Source organism: Nicotiana attenuata, unplaced genomic scaffold, assembly GCF_001879085.1.
Source record: "Nicotiana attenuata strain UT unplaced genomic scaffold, NIATTr2, whole genome shotgun sequence".
Classification (NCBI taxonomy): Eukaryota; Viridiplantae; Streptophyta; class Magnoliopsida; order Solanales; family Solanaceae; genus Nicotiana; species Nicotiana attenuata.
The window spans coordinates 196530-211310 of NW_017672026.1; the positions used below are offsets into that span (position 1 = coordinate 196530).

General features: G+C 36.7%; 3 protein-coding genes across 3 annotated transcripts; 1 reads left to right on the top strand and 2 right to left on the bottom strand.

Moving 5' to 3' along the window:
• Window positions 1–1983: 1983 nt before the first annotated feature.
• LOC109211407 (auxin-responsive protein SAUR68-like) lies at window positions 1984–3146 on the bottom strand. Its single transcript, XM_019374945.1, has one exon. It carries the CDS (start codon window positions 2542–2544, stop codon window positions 2107–2109), a length of 438 nt encoding a protein of 145 aa, XP_019230490.1. The 5' UTR covers window positions 2545–3146; the 3' UTR covers window positions 1984–2106.
• A 50-nt stretch (window positions 3147–3196) lies between these two features.
• Window positions 3197–3801, top strand: LOC109211406 (auxin-responsive protein SAUR68-like). The gene has a single exon (XM_019374944.1). It carries the CDS (start codon window positions 3278–3280, stop codon window positions 3713–3715), a length of 438 nt encoding a protein of 145 aa, XP_019230489.1. The 5' UTR covers window positions 3197–3277; the 3' UTR covers window positions 3716–3801.
• A 3276-nt stretch (window positions 3802–7077) lies between these two features.
• LOC109211409 (transcription factor bHLH149-like) lies at window positions 7078–8590 on the bottom strand. The gene is made up of 2 exons (XM_019374948.1): window positions 8369–8590; window positions 7078–8061 (listed from the first exon to the last, which is right to left on the bottom strand). The coding sequence occupies exons 1-2, from the start codon at window positions 8588–8590 to the stop codon at window positions 7366–7368; spliced, it is 918 nt and encodes a 305-aa protein (XP_019230493.1). The 3' UTR covers window positions 7078–7365.
• Between the last annotated feature and the right edge of the window lie 6191 nt (window positions 8591–14781).

Here is a 14781-nt window from a genome sequence, read left to right on the forward strand (position 1 = left end):
CCACAACCCATTGCAAGAGACTAGACTGGGAAACACAAGCAAAAGAATTACCAGCAACAGAAGTATCAGTCTGAGCGACAGAAGCTACTTGTTGAGATGTCTGCTTACTTGCTCGATACTGAAGGAACTCATTATACTCCCCTTCAGATAAAGAAAATCCCTGGTTACCTGTAGTCTCAGTCTGAGCAACATAAGCATTTTTGGGTGGGCGGCCATGTAAAGAATAGCACACGTCACGAGTGTGTCCAAGTTTATGACAATAAGAGCACTTGGGTCTAGATCTTCCAAAACGACCTCCTCCTCGTCTATTCTCCATAGTATGAGATGCCCGATTGTCCACTGACTGGGATACGAGGACAGATGAGTCAAGTGTCTGTGATGAGCTCACTGGGTGACTTGGTGCTGCAGCAAGGCGAAGTAATCGAGAGAATAATTCATCAACTGTGGGGACAGCCGGACTAGCCAAAATCTGGTCACGTACTGAATCAAGGTCATTAGGAAGTCCAGCTAGTGTAAGAACTAGAAACATCTTCTGTCGTTGCTCTTGTTGCTTTTCAATACTAGCAGAAACTGGCATCAACGTCTCAAATTCTTTCATGACTGCCTGTACTTGTCCCAAGTAAGTAGACATATCCAATTCCTATTTCTTCAAGCTTGTCATTCGCGATATTACATCATAGAAACGAGATATGTCATTAGTGTATAAATTACGAGCCTTTTCCCAAACTAAATAACATGTCTGGAATGGACGGAACAAAGGCATCAACTTGGAATCAATAGATCGCCACAGGATACTACATAACTGAGCATCGACCTTCTCCCACAGTGTTTTGGCCTTTTCATCACCTTCGCTAGCTTTTTTTGTTAAATGATCTTGAACTCCTTGACCTTTACACCACAACTCGACAGACGAAGCCCAAGCTAAGTAGTTTGAACCTCCCATTAAAGGTTCTGAAGTAATCAAAACACCGGAACTGCCAGAACCCGGGTTTCTAGACCCGAAAGCATCGACTCCCAAAGACATCGTTGGATTATCACCAAATAACAGAAAAAAAATCAACTGACAACTCGCTGAAACAGATGAAGGAAACACTGTTTTTGCTGGGAAATTACTGTAGCTGCCGGAAAAAGTCAGTGTAGTCGCCGGAAAAACTCAAAGTGCTCGGAATCGAACGAAAAAGGTATGGACAGACTCGGAATCACTAGGCGATCCGACTGTCCAACTGGAAGTTTCTCAAAAAATGGCCGGAACAATGTTCACGCGCCGGCGCGTGGAGCGCGTGGGTCAGATCTCGCCGGTGATTTTCTGGCGCGTGAGGGCGCGTGAACTTGATTTTTCCGGTGGGGTTTACTGGGGTTTGGTCGCTGGAGCCCGAGGAGTCTTGTGGTGGTGTTGGTTTTCTGAAAACACCAACAGAAATTAATGTGATTACGGGCAGCCTTCTAAGTCGCCGGAAAATTGCACGGCGACGAGGTCTTTCTTTCCGGAAGTCGCTGGAATGATGCACAGCGATATGTTTCTCACTAAAGCTCTGATACCATATGATAATGCACGGGAGAAAATATTATTGATTAATATTGACTTGTGTTTAACACGATACAATGAGCCCTATATACACACATAACATATCCTACTCCTAATACATATTGGATTTGGGTTATTTACTCCTAATTACATGACTATTCTAACACAACACAAGAGAGATTTCTCTATTGTCTCTGTACTTTACAATCATCGATCTAAATCGATCAAGTATGAGATTTAATAGCAGTGGAAGCAGAACACTTTTATGGTTTTACTTCATTTGAACTCTTTAGAATTAAGTTTCATGTCATTAAGACTTGCATGGGCATGATCCGTATATCTGTATGTTTTGATGACAAAGTTGACTAATTGGATAAAAAAAATACAGTGTTTCCTGTAAATATTGCCACACCAAGATGAGAATCTCAATTACCAAACTGAAAATGGAATGAAAGGTATAAATCTGGTCAAAATTCAGATATAGTTGTATTCCATCTGTAATACACACTTTCAATTGCCTACTTTTTCACCTGCTATACAATCTATTTGGAGCTATTATTTACTAAAGATAATGATCAAGACTAATAAACAAGCAGCTGCTGCTTTCCCCAATCTTGGTGCAAAGAAGTTGAACAGCAAGATGAATTAATTGAGAGGAGCAATGCATTACGAAGATCTCCAGCAGCTGCACCTTTCTTGATTAGTGAAATGATGTAGTCCATGAATGCTGAATCACAAGGTAATGTAATAGGGCCTCCACTTGGAAGCCCGAACTCTTCTTCGGACATGTTTAAAAGTTGCAAAATGACCTCATTTTCCAGGTAAGCCAAGGGAATGACAAAGCGCCTTTGGTCAGTTGTATAAACTACAAACTGGCCTTTTCCGGCTATAAAGGATGAAGATGTACTACAACCATCTACATCATTTTCATTTCTTGGAAGTGAAATCCTCTTCCTCTGCATGGCCGCAAAGTTCTGCCATCTCCTGGCCATTTTGATGAGTTTCTTAGCACTTAGCATTGTTTTTTCTCTGGAAGATTGGGAACAAGAAAGTAAAGAAGAAATCTAGAGACCTTTGATAGCTGAGTAGATAATGCTGCAGTTGATGATGAAAATGCTCATGGAATGGGGATTATTTATACAAGTGGAGACAGATTTTGAGTTGGAGCTGAAGTCTTTGACACTAACCACCATAGGCAAAGCCATGTTCTGATGCCTTTGACCATGTCGATATGGGACCTTAAATTTGTGAATGAAGGTAGTTTGAAATGTTCGAAAGATGATAAGTTTCTTCCTTTCTTTTCTTTGGCCGATAACAACAGAATAGACATATTAGTTATGATATCAACTCAATATGTAGGACCTTTAAATAGTTATGACTTTTCAGTGGTAGATTATGTTTTGCTGGTGAAAGAAAAAACCATGTGCTGGCAATGGTGAGACTCTCATGTATAATTAAGTAATGTTTTCTGTCTACCAAAGAGAATACAAGAAAAAACCTGTCATTATCTATGCTTCAAACTATATCCACACTCTAAAAGTCCCCATATCAACATTACCAACAGGCATTACCACGTTGCTTTGTCTGGTGATTAGTTGCAAAAGCTTCAGCTGCAACTCAGAGCCTATCTCCAGCCTCTTATATATAAAAAACTCTTTACATATCAAAGACAAACACTATCAGTTTCCTTTAAAGTTCTCAGTTATCTAGTCTACTGTCTATTTTATTTAAATCTTCCAAAAAAAGAAAATAATGCTCAGTGCTAAGAAACTCATCAAGATGGCCAAGAAATGGCAGAAGTTTGCAGCAATGCAGAGGAAGAGAATTACTTTTTCAAGATCCAATGACCATGATGCTGATAGTTGTAGCACATCATCCTCAGTAGTTGACAAAGGGCATTTTGTGGTCTATTCAGCTGATGAGAAGCGCTTTGTGGTTCCTTTGGCTTATCTACAAAATGAGGTAATCATACAACTACTGAACATGTCTGAAGATGAGTTTGGACTCCCAACTGATGGCCCTATTACATTACCATGTGATGCCGTCTTCATGACCTACATCATAACACTCATCAGAAGAGGAGTATCTGTAGATCTTCAGGGTGCTTTGCTTGTATCAGTTGCTTCCAGTCGATGCTCATCAGCTCCGGGCCTACGGGAACAAAGAAACACACAATTGCTTGTTTATTGACCTGACCATCATAAGTTTTGTAACAGATTCATGATATTCAACTGATCATGATAAGTTTGTTGGGTTTTGGATGTGTTTAATTAATATATTAAATACTTAAAAGAGGGTGAATGGGAAATGGAGGGAAATAAAATTTTTGAGTGAAATTTTAAGTTCCCCTTGGCAAATGGGCACTGTCCCATATTGGAAGAGGAAGATGTTTTTTATGGGTATATAAGCAATTGCTCTTCTTCTAGCTCTTAAAGAGTTGAGAAGAAGGCAAGCCTCGCGTCGTCGTCGTCGCTCAGCTCGGCTTCGGATTCGGATTTGGTCAAATGATCGATTGATTGATTAACTTTTTGGACCAAATTTATTTGTTAATAGTAAAATATTAACAGAAATGTTATTAAATATTTGTTTTAATAACAAAATATTAATATTAAATCCAATCCGTTTTTCTGTTTTGGTAACAGAAAAGTAACTACCCTCTTCAATTTTCCCTCTTTATTTTCCCTCTTTATTATTGAGTAAATGGCCATTTATGTAATGGCATTTATGCTGTGGGCGTTTTGCATAAACAGCCATTTTGAAGAGTTGCACTTCTTCAGATTTCAGCCTAACTTTGGCTATAAATACAACACTATTCTGCTCAGAATTTCACTACGATTTTCTGAGTTTCTTCTCCTTCTTCTGCATACTTTTAGCATCAAACAAAGCAAAAAGTAAGTGTGATTTGCTACCGAACTTTGTGTTCGCTGAAACACTGGGGTTTGAAGTACCACTACACCAGTGTGTAATTCGTTCTATCCTGGGAGGAAATAATCCATAACCTTGGGTACTAGGAGGGGATTAAATTCCTTAAGGAAACACTGTGAATTCAGTAGGCTCGAATTGGTTTTATGTCATTTCTGTTTATGTTCATTTCTGTTTATACTCATTTATATTTCCAGAATTATTTTACAAATACAGTCTAGTAACATATATTAGTTTGTAAATATACTTTTATTTCATAGAAAATCATAAATATTGCAAGTGCGATGACGATTTCCGGGTAATCCTCAAATATTAGCTTCAAATTCCACTTGTATGGTAGGACATTTAGATGTAATGAATTGGGTAAAGGGAGGATGAGAGTCAATTGATGGAGAAAATGGAAAGAAAAAAAAAAGTCTGCGTTAAGAGAGGATTTTATTTAGGAAAATTTGCATATAGCTTCCCTTAATTCCGTATTATGTAATTATTATTGATTTACTTTTATGTAAAAAAGAGTTCTGGTATTAACTAGTAAGTATGAGAAAATTTATCCTAATTCATTCCATCTATACGCATAAAGTGGGTATTATATAAAAATGATAATGGACATAAATATGGAGAAGACAATAGTTTGTGTACATGCTATAAGTAGGAAGAGGGTGGAAGAATTTTCAATGACTAACAAGGAGAGAGTGTTTTTTTAACACCATACTATACCTGGTAGGATATTTATCAAATTATTCCACATTCTTATTGCGTTGTGTCCTTATAGTGCCATAAAAGAATAATGTCTTCCTGGATTCTCATAATTTTTCAATCATTATAAGAAATTAAACAGATTGGTTAGGCTAAAGAGACAAGTTATGATGGGATATATATCATCTACTCTTATCTCCTAACTCCTTGTTGTAGAGTGGTCTTACCAAATTTGCTCTTAATGTGGCATGTCCTTAAATAGGAAAATTTAGGGCAATCTTCTAGAAATTGAACCCCTAGCTCTGCCCTATATAACATGCATAAGGGGCGGAGTTACTTCATTTAGGAATAGTGTTGAGCCCCTTGAGGTTTGAGAAGGTGGTTGACACACTTCTTTGTAGTGTTAAGATTTCATCTTTTTTGAGAAAAATTATGCTTGTTGCTTTTTAAACATGAGTAAGTGTTGATGTTCAAAATTAAAGGGATCGATTACCATTTATTATTTTACACCAATAATCAGAGGCGGATGCAATTTATCGGCATGAGATTCAACTGAACTCGGTACTTTTGAAGCAGAATATAAATTTATACGTAAAAATTCACTAATATTGTAATATATTGCAATATGAACTCATAACTCTAAAAATACAATGGGTTCAGTGTTAATACCTTAAATGTTAAACCCATAAAACTTAAATTCTAGATCCGCATCTGCCAATAATATCTCTTGACTTTTATCATAAAGGATGGCAGATATCACTTTTAGAAACCTCAAAGGCATAAGTGTCACAATTCAAACTTCAAAGGGGTTCAAGTGAAAACTAGCATGGTACTAGTTAACATAGAAAGCATTCACGTTACCGAAAATAAAGGTAGGGGGAATTGGGAAATAGGGATTAGCAATAGTAGGTGTTTCAACGCTTTAACTTATATATATCACATGGGCGCTGAGATAGTGGGTGGGACTAGGGGGGGGCAAAAGATAGTTAAAAGGAGATTGAAAATGGAGCACATGGAAGTGTGGCTATCTCTCTTGCTTTTGTAGACTCTTGTTTTGGCCTATTCTCCTTCTCCCCCACTTGCCAGCTTTCCCTCATGTGCATTTGTGGGGTTTTGTTAACCTTAGCCACCCCTATCCCCTGTCCTTTTATTATGAGTCAAATTTTTTTTTGGAATCCCAGGAAAACTCGCAGCCACTACAGCCTTTGTCACAGCCTTTGCCCTTCGGGTGAGCACTCTGTGGTGAGCACTGGGTAAACCCCCCATTGTGTAATAGCCTGCAAACCACACGGGAGATGTAAACCGCACTAGCCAAGCCCCGTGCGACAGGCTCAGACCCAGAAGACACTGAGGGGGGATCGAACCCGCGTCTCCCGTGTGGAAAACTTCCTCCAAACCCACTGGGCCGTCCATTCGGGACTATTATGAGTCAAATTTTGTAACTGAACTTTGACATTTTTATATAGTTCCATCAAATTAGACGAATCATCAGTTTATACAGTAGCGAACAAAAATCCGCTAAATTCCAAACTACTTAAAAGCAGTTAGAATCGATTCTTGCTATTCGTATATCAATTTCATTTCAATATTCACTAATTAAGTTCTGTATACACGATAATTAGCAAATATTGTTACCTAATTATATCGATTAAATCGTAGAACTATGCTTAGTGAAAGAGAAAAGACGGCACTAGCTAGGCCTTCATCCATTTCCATGAGTAAAAAAAGGTAATTTCCCGTCCAATATAATTGCCTTATATGGCGAGTCTACCCAATACCTTATCTTTTCTATTTACTCACCTTGAACTTCTTGAAACATTTAAATTATTAGTTAATGAATTTATTAACAAATAAATTGAAAGGGAATCAAACAATTGTTTGTTCGATTACAAAAGATATTAGCTGGCATGTCTACTTAATCAACCAATAATTAATGAATAAATTAATTAACAAATATATATAATCTTAATTCATAAGCAAGACATCAAGAGAAACAAAAAGTAAAATGCTAAAACATTCAAAGAAAAATAAAAATAAAAAAGGTTAACAAAGTGGAGGAGAGGTAGAAGTTTTGAGAGCAAAAGAGAGGATAAAGAGGGGGGACATGTATACAACAAAATACACCAATATAAAAACTCTCAATTATTAACAAAAAAGAGTTTAGAAAAAAATAAAAAGAATTTAAAAAAGGAAAAAGACACCTCGGCATCGTGACGAGCCACTTAGCCGAGCCGATCGGGGTGAGATGCAACTGATCCGGCTCCACCGGCGGTGAGGAGGCCGGTCAGAACAGTCATGGCTCGGATTTGCATCTCTAAAGCTGCTATGTAATCGGTAGCTTCTTCTAGAAGGTTCGGAAACGGGACTTTCTGACAACCGGGAACTAAACGGCCGAGAACACGGACTTTCCGCTGCAAAGCCGGTAATCGCTTCTTCGCCGCCGCCGGTTTCTTCGACTTTATATTGCTGCTGTTCACCTTAGCTTTCTTATGCTTCTTATTAATTTGGCTAAGCCTGAGGCTGAGCCGACCAGTGAGAATCGCTCTACTCCAACGACTTCTTCCTTTCGCTGTGACGGCGAGGACTCTGTCGGCGGTGTCCCTGACGGCGCGTCCGGCTATAACCGGTGACGGACTGTCATCACTCCGGCGGACTTGACGGAGAGCCTGGAGAAGTTTAGAAGAGTAGATCTGCTGCTCGTTTTGAGTTCTCCACCTCGATTGATCAAGGCTAGCGGGTGGCTCACTTTTGCCGTTATCTCCAATTTTTCTTCTCTTTTTGCGCTTCGATTCTCGGGAAGGGTTGGAGTAAGCATCGGGATTCGAGACGGTAGAGGATGACGCCATCAGAAGGAACAATTTTCTGATACAAATTTCGGAATGATTCTCAGGAATTGTACTTCTGTTAATAGATGCAAACTGCAGAAAAAGAAAAAAAGAGGCGATGAGATTCTGAAACAGGTTAAAAGCTTTTTCAGAAACTGATTCTCTGTGTGTAAACATGCTAAATCAGGTGAATCAAAAACAACGCTTTTGTGTCCGTACATAAACACCTATACACATAAGCTAGTAGTAACATGATACTCGTTTGACAGAATGAATTCAAAAGTGACTCAACTATATCAAATTCGATTCTCAGGAATCTCCGTGTAAACAAAAAAAAAAATTGAAAATCAGAGCAACAAAACGAGAAAAAGAGAGCACAAGTTGAGTTGTAAAACAATACCTGAGTAGTGAGTGCGGCGGCTACGACGACGGTAGGTGGCGGAGGGGATGAGTAATACGTAGAGAGAGAAAGAGGGAGAGAGAGAGAGAAAGAAATGGGGGAGGAGAGTTGAAGGAAATGGGGAGGGGGAAGGGGTGAGTTTTGTATAGGAAAAGAAGAAGGGGACAACCCACGCGTCCTTTGTTTATTGCTTTTCCCTTTTCCCATTTCTCTCTCTTTCATTTTCGTGCACCGATGTTCTCTCTTCCCGCCCTTATTCTTTACTTTTCTTTTTTTCCTAAATTTCTTAATGACATTATTTTCATTTTCTGTATCTTTTGTTTCCCCTTATTGTAAATTTTGTAATGTTAAATTTCATAAGAATTTCAAATTACGGATGTATAGGTTTCACGTGGAAACTTAGATAGCTATTCTACCTTCGCACTCAAAAGGTGGAGGCAGAGTCACGATTTCAACCTTAAAAGTTTTGAATTTTAAAATAGTGACTTTGAATGTTAGCGACTGAATTTTAAATTTAATATTTATATATATTTAATAAATTTCAAATACCAAATATATTGTTTGAACAAAAGCTACTAGGTTCGACGAACTCGGCTTGTGCCTAAACCTTTGAGTCAAAGGCTTGCCTATTCTATGTTGGTTATGGTCTTTGACCTCTTCCTTCATCTTTAAAAAGAAGGGAAAAAAATGTTCCATGCTTCTTTTATTGAGAATTATACATGACTATGTTTCTTGAAAATAAAATTTTCTAACTATATAATATAGGGAAATTCTCTTAGATATTGGAAAAGGAAAAGAAGAAATATTAGATAGGAAAAACATATAAGTACTTCTACTGTTTGAATTAGAGAAGAATATTATTGTCATTTACTTCGCTGTCCATTCGTTGAACTGTTTCTTATTCTCCATAGTAATTTACTGTGTCAGCACATGCATATATCGTATATATGGCTATAATATCCATCTGTCTCTGTGTCGTGAATAAGTGAATTGACTGAAACATGCATCATACTCCATTAATAAGCAAATTATATGAATGAATTAAAGTTAATAGTAGTTGTCGCTTGGGACCCATAATTGATAATTTTGTTTATGTTACCCTTCCTCAATATTAAATGGTGGTTAACCATGTTTCTTATCCGTTTCTTTTTCTCAGATATTAAATAAGTAACGTCGTTTCTACATCAGCTAGCAGGAAGAGTTATTTATCAATTACTGCACCTTCTTTTTGTCAAAGTATATTTGCTTAAATATATAACGGCAAGCTTTGAATGCAAATATTCTTTGTAACGGCTGCTCATTTAATGCTAACAAATATTCCCTCATTCAATGCTATCCGATGGCAAACATTTGAACTTCTACCGCCGAATTTGTTCCCCTCGGAATTCATCCGGTACTGATCACACACGGTGCATCCAGTATTAGCTGTTTCCCAACTCGTCCTTTGTCTATCTTCGGTTCCACGTGTCATTTTACCATGCATTTGGCCACCTGCTATCAACCAGTGTTACCCCATACAAAAACTATTTCATTATTTCTATTTAATTTAACCCAAATACTTTTTCTAATCAAACTACTTCAACGAAAAGTCTACTCTCTTCTATAGTTCTAGAAGAAATCAATGTAACGACTTATCAATTACACAGTGCTTTACAAAAATGGAAGTAAAGCTAATTAATTAGTCTATCGACACTATCCACCTTGCACTTGTACTTGATTTATAAAGAATAAATATATAACTCGAAATGAACATCCCTAGGGAGTAGGCATGTTAGTTGAATCAAGTTATCTTGCTCACAAAGGTAGAGTAAGCCTGAAAAAAAGACTAATTAGGTCAACCTAATCCTTCATTTGGTGTAATGTAATTATTATTTAAGATACTTAAAGAGTTGTTTTGGTGACATAACATATAAATGTTCACAATCAATGTCACTTTCCTATAAGGAAATTGATGTTTAAGCATTTTATCACATATCCTATTCGTTTAGATTGTGACCAATAAGAACCTATCAAACTTGACTTTTACCTTTCACCAAACCAAACAATGCCAAAAGATAGCCATGACTACGAAAAAGAAGGAAAAAAATCACTACAAGATGAGGACTCCATAATATGTCAGACAAAAAAAAGAAAATTCATTGAATCTATTCTTGTTTGTTGATTGAAATGGGAAGGAAAAGTTGTGGGGGAGATATTGGTAAGGATTTGAGACACGACGTTATTATTACACCACAAAAAGTATAATATGTCTTAAATTGATCAAATCTAGATCGTGAGTATCACTTGCAATTTAATTTAAGATATTTGATATCACTTCAATTAAGTTATGAATTGTATTAATTACTAATAGTGAGATTCGTGATATGTGACCATGAAAAATAAAAATTGAAAAAAAGACTTCTATTGATAGTCAATGTAATGCAATTAGGGGCGGAGCCTGATTGAAGTTGCTGGGTTCGAGATTCTAGACCTTTTATGTTACTGGGTACTAGAGTAAGAATTTATATTTATTTAATTAATTTTTTAAAACCAATATATAAGATTTGCACTGAAGCTATTAGGTTCGGTCGAATTCGTTATCGAAACTCTAGCTCCGCGTCTGCAACTTGCATCTTTTCTTTTTTGTTTTGGGTACATTAATATGAACAATTACTTCCAATCTATAGATTCGAGTCATGTTAGAAATAAGTTGCGAATATTTTTTATCATTGAAGAAAGAAAAAGGGGGAAAAAAGGGGGGGCAATGTGCTATAATGATATAAACAAATAAAACCATTCATTTAGTTAAAATTGTCATGTGCAAATGATGTGGAAAAGGTCTATTGAAGTAAGAGGAGGGTGGTGGCAGCCATTGATTGGTTGTCATCTGGGGTCAACTGGAATTTGCTTTTAATTATTCTCAGCAATGATTATATCAATGGGTGATGCACAAATACGAAATGATAAAAGGGAGGTGAGGGAAAAAGAGCATGTGGTTGTTTTCATGGCAATTCCTATCAAATTCTTGGCTTTTGCTTTGTTTTTTTTTGCCTTCTTTTTATTTGTTTTTCAATGAATTTGATGCCTTTGGACTCATCCATAATCCTGTTGTCTAATGTGGAGAGGTTTCATCCACATAAGTGTTCTTTCTATAATTTCCTATTTTCCTTTCTGTTCTTACAAAATTAAAGATGAGAAGTGTAGGCAAATGGTGGAAGGGGATCCTGGAGTAACAATAAAATTGTATTCGTGTGATCTAAAATTACGGTTTCGAGTCGTGAGAATAGCGACTAATGCTTGCATTAAGGTATATTGTTTACATCACACTCCTTGGGGGTGCGACCGCCCTTCAACCCTGCGTGACTGTGGGATATCTTGTGCACCGAGTTGCCCTTGCATGTAGGCAGATAGTGGGGGAAGCAAACGTAATAGAGAAAAGATCTTATGTACGAATATGCTTTGATGGTGTAAAAAATTTTACACAATTAAATTACTTATAAATTAATTATAGATAAATATCTTAATAACTACTAATTGATAACTTAATGAAAATTAAAAACTTGCTATGAAGGTTAAATTTACCGATAAAATAAGAAAATAAAATTTTAAACTATCAGAAATAACTTAAATGCTACAAACATACATATTCTACTTTATATCTAGATGTTGGAGTGGCATTCTCATTCTCATTCTATTTATGACAATTACATTACGTATGAATAATTATAACTTTTGGACTCTCCACTAAGTAAGCAAATCTCATTCTGATTCCAATATTCTTTTATATTCTTGAATGAGAATGATGTAATAGTGCAAATTGACCGTTAATAGTTACTAGTTAGTTGAAAAACTAGGTGCAGCACGCCGATTTATATTTGCATTTACACTGAACAGTGATCGGTTTTGCCATTTTTGTATGCTATAAAAGTAGAGAAAGTAATCTCTTATTTTGCATTTTTCAGTAACCAATTTTGTCATTATACACTCCAATAACGTAAGCATAACAGTTCCCTTGATATTTCAAAGAAATCCAAAAAAAAAAAAAAAAAAAAAGATATACTTAGGAGTTAAGAAATTAAATTTCAGTTTTCTTGAAATAGAAGTAGCATGCATGTATCTTACAACTCATAGCAATAGCATCCTTTAAATCCTTGTGTAGATATATGTATAAATAACCAAAAGAGATAAAAAAGGATAATGTAAAATACAAATACTGGACAAAGCCAATTTATTAGGCACAGTGACATGCCAGGATGTTTTGCCTCTTTTAGTGAGACATGCTTCAATGTCATTAAACTAATTAGAAATTTTCAATTGTAAGAGCAGTGATCAACAGCTATCACTCACATGCTTCTAGATTATCAATAATAAACTCCATAAGCAGATTTACCACTTGCACTTTAATACTTAAATCACTAGATATAAGAAAATGATATATACCATATCATACTAAAGGTGTGAAGCTGGATTATCATTTTGCCCCTGTTATAAATTAATTTTAGGTTAAATGTAATAAAATATTAAATATTCTATATGATAATGAAATAGTAATATTATAATTACATGAAGGTTAATCAGGTTCAGGAGTATTTAAGTTATTTACTGCATTGTGTAATCCTAATTAAAAAGGATGAGCGAGTAAGAAGCTCATAAGTCCTATTTTAATGCTCCAAATTCACTTCTTTCTAAACATGTGCAACTAATTCCTAATTAAATATTTAATTTAGCCCCTGTCTCCTCTTTGGTTTAACGTAAATTGAAAATGAACACACAACCTTACAATTCCAAGTATTCAAAACCGTAAACATCAGTTATTATTTCAGTTTTCTAATTATTTAATTAAATTAAATGATGCAATAAACCAAAAAAGAAAAAGAAAAGAAAAACTCATTGATCCCTTAGCTTTCATCTGTTGTGAATTTAGAAAGCTAATTCCTTTACATATATACTACGGATTGATAATCATTTTTTTACCTCCTGTCCTTTTGTAGTTCTCTTTCTTGCATTTGCTTTGCTCTAATATATGAATTTTTCTTGAGCTTCTTTTTTTTTTTGGTTAATTAGATACTTTTACATATATATATATATAGGGGGATGAGGTCCCTGTTGATTGTTACCAGTGTCTACCAAGGTTGCCATATTACAAACATTTACTTTTCTTTCAAAAACAGTTCCTGAGATGTCTGTCCACACTGCTCGGTTAGCATACACTGGAGGAGCTGCCAAAAATTGGGTCTTATCGAAAACTTCCTTCCTAGCTCCTTCCTTTGCAAAGAGGTCCGCCACTTGGTTCTGCTCCTTGTAGCTATGTCCTATGGCTGGGTTCCTCAACTGCTCCATCAGGTACCTGCATTCAGAAATTATGGGGTTGTGAGTTAAGCCGCCATTTTTTAACATGTTTCAGAGTCGGTGTCAATCATCAGAGGTGCCAAGCCTTAGTCTAGGGCTATTTTTAGCCCCGACCATAGGACTTGGAGCTCTGCCCTAAGACTATTAGTGTTTGGGAGACCCCTCATGAAGCATAAGATCCAGTCACCCCTGTTGTTTCTAAATACACCCCCCATATACCCCATTTCCCTGTGTTAAGGCTAGGTTGTTGAGTACAGTTGTGCAACAAATGCTGCTAGAATTGTTTGGCATTGGCACATTCAAAGAAGATATGGTTTATGTCTTCTATAGCATGATCACAGAAGGAGCAATTAGGGGTAATTTCCAGGCCTATATGGTGTAAGTGATTCCCTGTAGGCAGCCTGTTTTGTTGCATGAACCTTATGAAGAACTTGATCTTATTAGGGGTCTTTAGTTTCCAAATCCAGCTGAAGTGGTCTTCATTAGAATTGTCATCATGCATAAGTGCATCAAGATAAGAGTAGACTGATTTGGTACTAAATGTGCCATTGGGGTTAAGGTTCCAGATTAGTTTGTCCTCAGCAGAGGTAGAGGTGGGGATGAAGGTGTTTTGTATTATCAGGGTAGTATCAAGTGGGATTGGGTAGGGAATGCAGCTGAAATCCCAAACCCCATTAGAGAACACCTTATTAATCCTGGTGTTCATGTCTCTATGGTGCCATGGACCATTGAGGATTGTATTCAGAGGTTGCATTTTGGGCATCCATAAGTCAGTGAGAAATCTAACCCTATCCCCTTTGTGAACCACCCATCTAGTGCAATTAGTGCAAATCTTCCATCCCTCTTGGATGTTTTTCTAGATTCTAGTTTTAGGCTTAACCCTACTCCCTCCTCCATTGCAGTGCTTGCCCATGAGCACTCTAGCCCAGATGGAGGTAGTTTTGTTGTAGAGTCTCCAAGCAAGACTGGTGTGGCATGTTTTATTCTTTAGGTGGGACTGCTGGAGACCCAGCCCTTGTTTTATTCTTTAGGTGGGACTGCTGGAGACCCAGCCCTTCCTTGTTCTTTGGTTTAGAGACAGTGGC

Bases quoted from the DNA above. Each gene is read 5' to 3' on its own strand.
- LOC109211406 (XM_019374944.1), top strand. From the start codon at position 3,278: ATGCTCAGTGCTAAGAAACTCATCAAGATGGCCAAGAAATGGCAGAAG.
- LOC109211409 (XM_019374948.1), bottom strand. From the start codon at position 8,590: ATGAAAGAGAGAGAAATGGGAAAAGGGAAAAGCAATAAACAAAGGACG. The intron at 8,062-8,368 runs GTATTGTTTTAC...CTTTTTCTGCAG, and splicing joins CCGCCGCACTCACTACTCAG to TTTGCATCTATTAACAGAAG.
- LOC109211407 (XM_019374945.1), bottom strand. From the start codon at position 2,544: ATGCTAAGTGCTAAGAAACTCATCAAAATGGCCAGGAGATGGCAGAAC.